This window comes from Dipodomys ordii, unplaced genomic scaffold (assembly GCF_000151885.1).
Source record: "Dipodomys ordii isolate 6190 unplaced genomic scaffold, Dord_2.0 Scaffold90, whole genome shotgun sequence".
Lineage (NCBI taxonomy): Eukaryota > Metazoa > Chordata > Mammalia > Rodentia > Heteromyidae > Dipodomys > Dipodomys ordii.
Window position 1 is genome coordinate 1,555,116 of NW_012267306.1, and position 7,949 is coordinate 1,563,064.

A 7,949-nucleotide genomic window follows, 5' to 3' on the forward strand; every position below is an offset into this window, starting at 1 on the left:
GCAGTACTAGAAGTACAGTACTAGATATAGGAGCATATAACCTGATTTGGGGTAAGCTGATGTAAGGTGTTACCAGGGAAGGCTTTTGGAAAAATTGACAACTGAGCTGAGTCTTGAGGGAAGAAGAGAAATTAGCATGAAACAATTTCATGCTGATCAAGAAGCAAAAGAAATACGGCTACAGGGTAAGGCATAAGAAGTATAAGAAATCATAGTGCATTAGGGAATATTCCATTAATTGGAACTTGGGATGCAAACAAAGGGTTGGTCAGGGATGAGGCTGGAGGGTTTGGCAGTACTGAACTGTCTTGGGTTCTTGAGTATTGAAATTGACACACAAAGTAACCAGAATTGGGGTTATTATTGTCTAGTGTTAATGTCACACTATGAATTCTATAGGACCTATAAAACTAGTGTTAACTACTCTTACACTGAACCCTAAACACCACATCTGCTAGTCTAATGTTAGGGAATGCTGTTGACTTAGGCATCAGGACTTGTATATCACTCAGCTTTATTTCAGTTCTGACCTTGATTGGAAGAAGATTATTTGAAAGTGACAGAATCCTGAGCTGTATTTTGCTTCAAAAAACAGAAAACAATCTGGAAATTTGAAACCCTTTAAGACATTCATTTTAAGAAAATCTTTATTATTTACTCACTTTGTAAGATCCAGGAGTAGGGAACCTCAGACAACATTGCTCTGAGAATTATTCAGTCTGAATTTACAGAGCCTCCTACATCTCATACTGGGTCCTCAATGGTAAATGAGTGAGTGAATGAACCTTTAAAACAAATGAAAGAAGCTGTTCCATCTTGAAGCTCAATGTTAACTTAGCCTTATTTTTAAGAAGATGTAATTATAAAATTTCATGGTGTTTTTCTTGAGCTCTTACACTATATTACTTGATTTTAGCTTTGAATGATATGATCAAAGAGTTCATTGCCATGGGAAGTTTAGTTGCACTGATGGCCACCAGCCAGTTTCAACACTCTCTGCATCCTTCCCTGGTTTCTGCTCAAGGAACTCATATATTTCAATGTGTCCATCATATTCAACCTCCTACTCAGGTAATACACTACTTCTGAAGATTACTGAAATAAATCCCTCTTTATAGAAATTACTTTTTATTTTATCAATGACATAGTTTCAGACTTACTACTTCTGTGTGGTTTTAAGAATATTTACAAAACAAAATTTGGTGCATATTATGCTAAATGCATAAATTATATAACCATTGGAAGTACTACCATGAACTTTCTAAGGAAATGGTTTTTCTGAATGAGAAGGAATGGTGAAAATGTTTAAGCAAACGTGTTTTTTTTCTACCAGCACAGTTAGCCTTTAGTCCCCTTTGGAGACTCATGCTTAACATAAGTGTATAGGCAGTGATCTGAAAGAAGTGTGTTCAGGAACTAGCAAGCTACACTGAAATTCTCACCTAGTAACTATTGTAAATATTGAGACTAAGCTATTTAACCAATTTTGAGTAAAAAATATTTTGCCTGTTATTAAGTAGAACAAAAAGTTGGATATGTAGCTCAGTGGGAGAGTACCTGCCTAGCATGCATGTGGCCCTGGCTTTGATACCCAGCACTGCAGAAAAAAAAAAAAAGTAACAGAATGATAATGACATAGTGATATTGATTATTTAATGTGTTTCTAGAAATAAATTTTATAGGAACAAAATAAAAACTCTCAAAGAACTATTAATTAAATGGATGAAGTGGTCATATCAAGTGATTGAACTGGAAGTAAAACGAAAAGTAAGTGATAAAGAACTACAAAAGTGGAACATCAGTGATGGTTATTGGTCACTGTCTTAAAGATCTTATTGAAGGATCTGCTTTATTGAAAGGCCACAAGACAGGGCTGGGGACATGGCTAAGTGGTAGAATGCCTGCCTAGCAAGCACAAGGCCCTCAATTCAAACTCTAGTACCATCAAAAACAAATAAATAAATAAATATAAATAAAAGGCCACAAGACAGTCTACAGAAGAGAAACTTCTAAGGATCTAGAATTAAAAGACCAGACTCAAACCAGGTACCAGTGGCTCACACCTAACTGTTCAGGAGACTGAGATCTAGGATTGCAGTTCAAAGACAGCCTGGTCAGATATATCCAAGAAATTTTTATCTCCAAATAACCAATGAAAAGTTAGAAAGTGGTAGAGCACCAGCTTTGAGGAAAAAAGCCAAGCAAAAACACAAAGCGCTAAGATCAAGCCCCAGTACCAATACACAAAGACCAGATGCAGAAGTATATTCCCCATACCTCTATCACCATGACTGGTCATGGACCAAAAAAAAAAAAAAGTAAATGTTGAAAGCAAAAGCTGAACCCCGCACTGATGTTGAATTTGCTGTTGGCATACAATGTGGAGCTATGGAGTGACTCTGTGAGTGCTGATATAAAGACAGTGAAAGCATCTGTAGAAACTGGAGAACAATTACTTACTAGAGGAAATCTGACAGAGCAGTAGGCTATCCCATTTAGCCTAGGCATGTAGTAGCTGTATCATCTAGGTTTGTACAGTACACACAATGACAGAATTCACAGACCATGTTCCTATTGTTAAATGATGTATGTCTGTACTAAAAATATATAATTGAATAAAATTAATAATTTGAAGTTTGTGTTTTCTTTAGGAACAAAGGCATGAAATTCTGTATAATGTTATAAAAAATAAACTGGGCTGTGATGCAAACAAGTTCACTGATCTTGACCTGCAACATGTCGCTAAAGAAACTGAAGGATTTGTGGCTAGAGATTTTACAGTGCTTGTGGATAGAGCCATACATTCTCATCTCTCTCATCAGCAAATATCTACCAAGGAAGGTACATTTCCTGTAAAACCTGAACTTGCAGGCTTGGAGAAATGTAATTGCAGTAGGTCAAGAGTTAGAGCAAGTGTAGTAAAAATTAGAATTAGAATAAATGAAATCATTATATTCAATGTACATTATGTAAAAAATGAACTGTGTAATTTGAGGATAGGGATGAGAGGAAGAGAATAAAGGAAGGGATGGCATTGACCAAAAAGTATTGTACTTATAACTTGATTATGGGATTGTAAGCTCTTTGTACAACTACTTAATAACAATTAAAAATGCAAAAAAAGAATTACTTCCATTTTAGTATTTGTATAAATTGTTACTTAAGTAGAAAATTGACATTTTCAGATAAGATGCTGGCATATTTGGAAAATTCGCATATTGAAAGATATTTATTTCTTTTTAAACAGAATTACTTCTATCAACATTGGACTTCCAAAAGGCTCTCCAAAGATTTATTCCTGCATCTTTGCGAAATGTCAACCTACATAAACCTAGAGACTTGGGCTGGGATAAGATTGGTGGATTACATGAAGTTCGCCAGATACTTATGGATACAGTCCAATTACCAGCCAAGGTATTTTCAAAACACAACTAACAAACAGCAACAAAAACAAGTACTTGATTCCTGAAGAAACCTTGAGCTGTTGACTTTGGCTTTATGTGTTGGTTTTCCCAATCTGTTAAGCAAATATTTAGTGAGTTACCAAATAAATTTCTAGCACTATTTTAGGTATTTAACAGATTTTCTATGTATTCAAAGTACTCCTTGCCCATTGCAACTTACAAAGAAACCCAGGTCATATTTACAGTAAATACATTTGAGTAAATAGGTTTTTATGTGAATTTCATAATTCTGTTTTGCTTGATTCACTAGAGGTTACTAAAACAAAATGAACTATCTTTTGGCATTTGAACAGAAACAGGAATGGTCTAAGAGGTGTAAGTATCCTATAGGCCCACAGGGTGGTGCATTAAACCACATTCCCAGACTCTACGTATCAATTCTGGAAAGTCAAGGAGCTGACAGACAGCATAAAGTAGGTAGCTGGCAAGCAAAATGGGGCAGATGTAAATTGCTCTTCAAAAGATCTCAAGGTAGGATGTAGTAAGTATATCTAGGATATAGTATACAGGTTGTAGAACTGAGAAATGAAGATTCGTGCATGGGATGAGGGACCCATGCAAAGACCTAAGTGGGGAAAAAAAAACTTGGGTGGCATGTAGCTGGATGGCAACTTCTAGTTGTTGTCAGGACCTGGGGGGCATGTTGAATGCAGCGCAGGAATGGGTGCTTGTTTGAGAGAGCGTGGGCATGGAGTTTCATCACTCCAAATTCTGGGCCTTTGCACCAGACATTACTATCCAGATAGAGGGAGGCCATATGCTTAAGTGCAAGCTTGTAGGCCTCTTTCAGATTAGAGTAGAGGTAATTTTGTTAATAGATAGAACTAAACAGGCATATCTGTAAAAGGAGACCAGGGTTCTGTTAATAGTAGCCTGATGTTTTAGTTTACTTGGATGTTTGGCTCACATTGAAAGATTTTTTTTTTTTTTAATATCTGAGCAGTTAGTGATTCAGCAAGTTACTGATTAGCAGTCTGTTGCTTGTTTACCCTGGAGACTTTTACAAGATTTTACTGTCTGTTGTCATTACAAATGTCTTTTCTATTATTTTTTATTAATATTTGGATATACAAAGGTGAACTATGTGGTTCACAATCTGTAAACTATTCAAGTGGAAGTATACTTGTTAAAAGACAAGTCTTTTGTCCTTGTTTTTTTCCTTATTGTAGTACTATTATCATGCCCTAAAAAAGAAAAAAAAGAAAAGCCATCAAAAAAACAGCTTGGCACTAGTGCTTCCTGTCTGTCGTCCTAACTTCTTGGGAGACTGAGATAGGAAGATAGTGATTTAAGGCCAGCCCTGGCATATACTCAAGACCCCTTTTCAAACAATAAGCTGGGTGCAATGGGTTGAACCTGTCCTCCTAGCTATGTGAAAAAGCAGAGATCAAGCCTGGTTCCAGGCCAGCCTGGACAGAAAAGCCTGAAAGACTCCTATATCAACAGGAAAACTGGCATAGTGGCATGCACTGTCATCCCAGCCATGGTGGGAAGCAAAATATAGGAGGATTGTGGTATTATGCACATGCCTAGGCAGAAAGCAAAACTCTACCTAAAAAATAAAAAGTGCCTGCTGGGCACCAGTAGCTCACGCCTGTAATCCTAGCTACTCGAAAGGCTGAGATCTGAAGATTGTGGTTCAAAGCCAATCCAGGCAGGAACATCTGTGAGACTCTTAGCTCCAGTTAACAACCAGAAAACTGGAAGTGGTGCTGTGGCTCAAGTGGTAGAGTGCTAGCCTCGAGCTGAAGAGTGCAGGAACAGCGCCCAGACCCAGAGTTCAAGACCCATGACCACAAAAAAAGCCAAAAAGTCCTGGAGGTGTGATTCAGTGGTAGAGCATCTGTGTATCAAGCACAAGACCCTGAATTCAAACCCCAGTACCACCAAAAGGCAAACAAACAAAAGCAGGTTTGGAGTATGCTCAGTTAGAGAGCACTTGGCTTGCACAAGTAAGTCTTTAGTTTCCTCAGTAACACACACACACTAATAACAACAATAATAATAACAAAAATAAGTAAATAAATGACAACAGGCAAATGGAGAGAAATTCTCATGCAGTTTTATACATTTATTATCAATATATTTTTGGTCCAATGTAGGAAAACAAGTGGTAGTTCTTTTGAATTAACTGATTATTTATAGTAGGCAGGTTTTATTTATTTATTTATTTATTATTTATTTTTTTTGTTGGTTGTGGGCGCTGTCCCTCAGCTCTTTAGCTCTTCAGCTCTTCCCTCAGCTCAAGGCTAGTGCTCTACCACTTGAGCCACAATGCCACTTCTGGCTTTTTCTGCTTATGTGGTGCTGAGGAATTGAACCCAGGGCCTCATGCATGCAAGGCAAGCACTCTACCACGGAGCCACCTTCCCATCCCCAGTTTTTTTTATTTTAATTTTATTTTTATTATCTTTACATAGTTACACAAAGGGATTTCAACTCAACATGTTAGCTTATGAGTATAATCCATTTTGAGTAATATTCTTTTCATTATTCTCCCCTGCACAGGGACTTTACTATTGTGATATTATTAATAAGTAAAGATAGCAGTTATGAACCTCTTGAGTTCTTTTTTCTGTACATTGATCTTTAGCTCTTGCTAGTCATTGCTGGTTAGACTTGAGCTCTTCTCCCTATTTTTAATATTTTTCAGTATCCAGAATTATTTGCAAATTTGCCCATACGACAGAGAACAGGAATATTGTTATATGGTCCCCCTGGCACAGGAAAAACCTTACTAGCTGGGGTGGTTGCACGAGAGAGTGGAATGAATTTTATTAGTATCAAGGTATGTGTGCATTTATCCTTCTTTTTCCTGTGGGTTTTTTTATGTAAAATGTGAATAACATACAATTTGCTTTTTAAAATATATATAATTCATTTCTTGTGTTTATAAAGCTGTGCAATCAGCCAGGCGCTGGTGGCTCACACCTGTAATCCTAGCTACTCAGGAGGCTGAGATCTGAGGGTCACAGTTCAAAGCCAGCCTGGGCATGAAAGTCTGTGAGACTCTTATCTCCAAATAAACCACTAGAAAACCGGAAGTGGCGCTGTGGCTCAAGCGGTAGAGCGCTTGCCTTGAGCTGAAGAGCTGAGGGACAGCGCCCAGGCCCAGAGTTCAAGCCCCACAATCGACAAAAAAAAAAAAAAAACAAAGCTGTGCAATCAGCACCTCTTATTTTTTCATCTCCTTTCTTCTTCTACCTCTTCCCTGACAATCATGAATTTGTTTTAGGTCTGTGTAGACTTGCCTCTTTTGTATATTTCATGTGAAAGGAATCAGGCAATATGTGACATTTTTGTGTAGCTTCTTTGACCTATTTTAATATTTTCATGCTTTATCTAAGTGGTAGTATGTATCAGTACTTCATTCCATTTCATGACTGAATAATATTTGATCACATACCCACACAGTGCTTTGTTTATCTACTCATCATTGGTAAAGTAGCCAAACATTTGGGTTGTTTCCACCATTTGGCATTTATGAGTAGTGTTACTATAAATATTCATGTACAGACTTTTGTATAGACAAATGTTTTCATTTGCCTTGATATGTAATGACAAGTAGAATTGTTGGGTAGCAGAATAATTTCCTGTTCATATTTTTGAGACACACCTACTTCTCAGAACTGCACTGTTTTCATGTGTGGGAGTTGCTAACTCACTGAGTCCTTGTCAATACCATTTATGTTTCTTCACTGTGGGTTAGTCTCATACATGGAAAGCTCATGCTAATCCATTTGTTAGTTTAAAGCTATAAACAGTGGAATAATGAGGCACCTCTCTTCCACAGCTTTTACTTCTCATATAAGGCAGATCTTCATGCACTGTGAATGGAATTATGCATCCATTATTTTTAAAACATTCAGATTTCTTAAAAAGGGCAAACTATACTTGAAAAAAGAATACCTAGAGGCTGGAGCCTATTCTGACACAGGAAGCTGGATTTTTATTGTTCTATTATTTGTGTTCTACTCTACTCGTGTCACACTAGGTCTAAGTTTTTAAAAAATGAAAAGCCAGTGTGATAATTAAGGGACATGCCAGCAGATATTATTTTGGGCAATCCCTGTGTGTCTACCAACTGGCATAGGATTGTGATCTGGGAGTCCAGATGGTTCAGATAAAGGCAGAGGAATGATGCACTCTAGGCTTATTCAAAATTGACTTATATATAAGCCTGTTTATTACTTTCTGATTAGACTTTTGCTTACTGTGTTTTATTATTTTTTGTAAGCTAAATATATAAGCACCTGACAGTGATAGAGGAACACTAGAACTTTAGTTGTCCTGTCTTTTTTTTTTTTCTGAACCCAGATCATAATTGAGGCTGAATACTACTTCAAAGGTTTCATCAAGATGCCAGTTTTTTCTGGCGGGTTAAAGTGGAACCAAGCAGGAGTACATTAGAAATGCTCCCATTGATGCCTATATTTTGCCCCACTTATCTCTTGCCCCATTTTCTTTTTTTTTTTGGGGGGGGGG

At 37.1% G+C, this 7,949-nt stretch overlaps 1 protein-coding gene across 2 annotated transcripts in view; it reads left to right on the forward strand.

Moving 5' to 3' along the window:
- The window catches only part of Pex1 (peroxisomal biogenesis factor 1), a 34,923-nt gene that overhangs the window by 16,753 nt on the left and 10,221 nt on the right, over positions 1-7,949 (forward strand). For both annotated transcript variants that reach the window (XM_013026071.1, XM_013026072.1), the window contains exons 13-16: positions 917-1,071; positions 2,652-2,841; positions 3,248-3,414; positions 6,118-6,252. In XM_013026071.1, the coding sequence (XP_012881525.1) occupies positions 917-1,071; positions 2,652-2,841; positions 3,248-3,414; positions 6,118-6,252 (647 nt within the window). The remainder of the gene's footprint in view (positions 1-916; positions 1,072-2,651; positions 2,842-3,247; positions 3,415-6,117; positions 6,253-7,949) is intronic.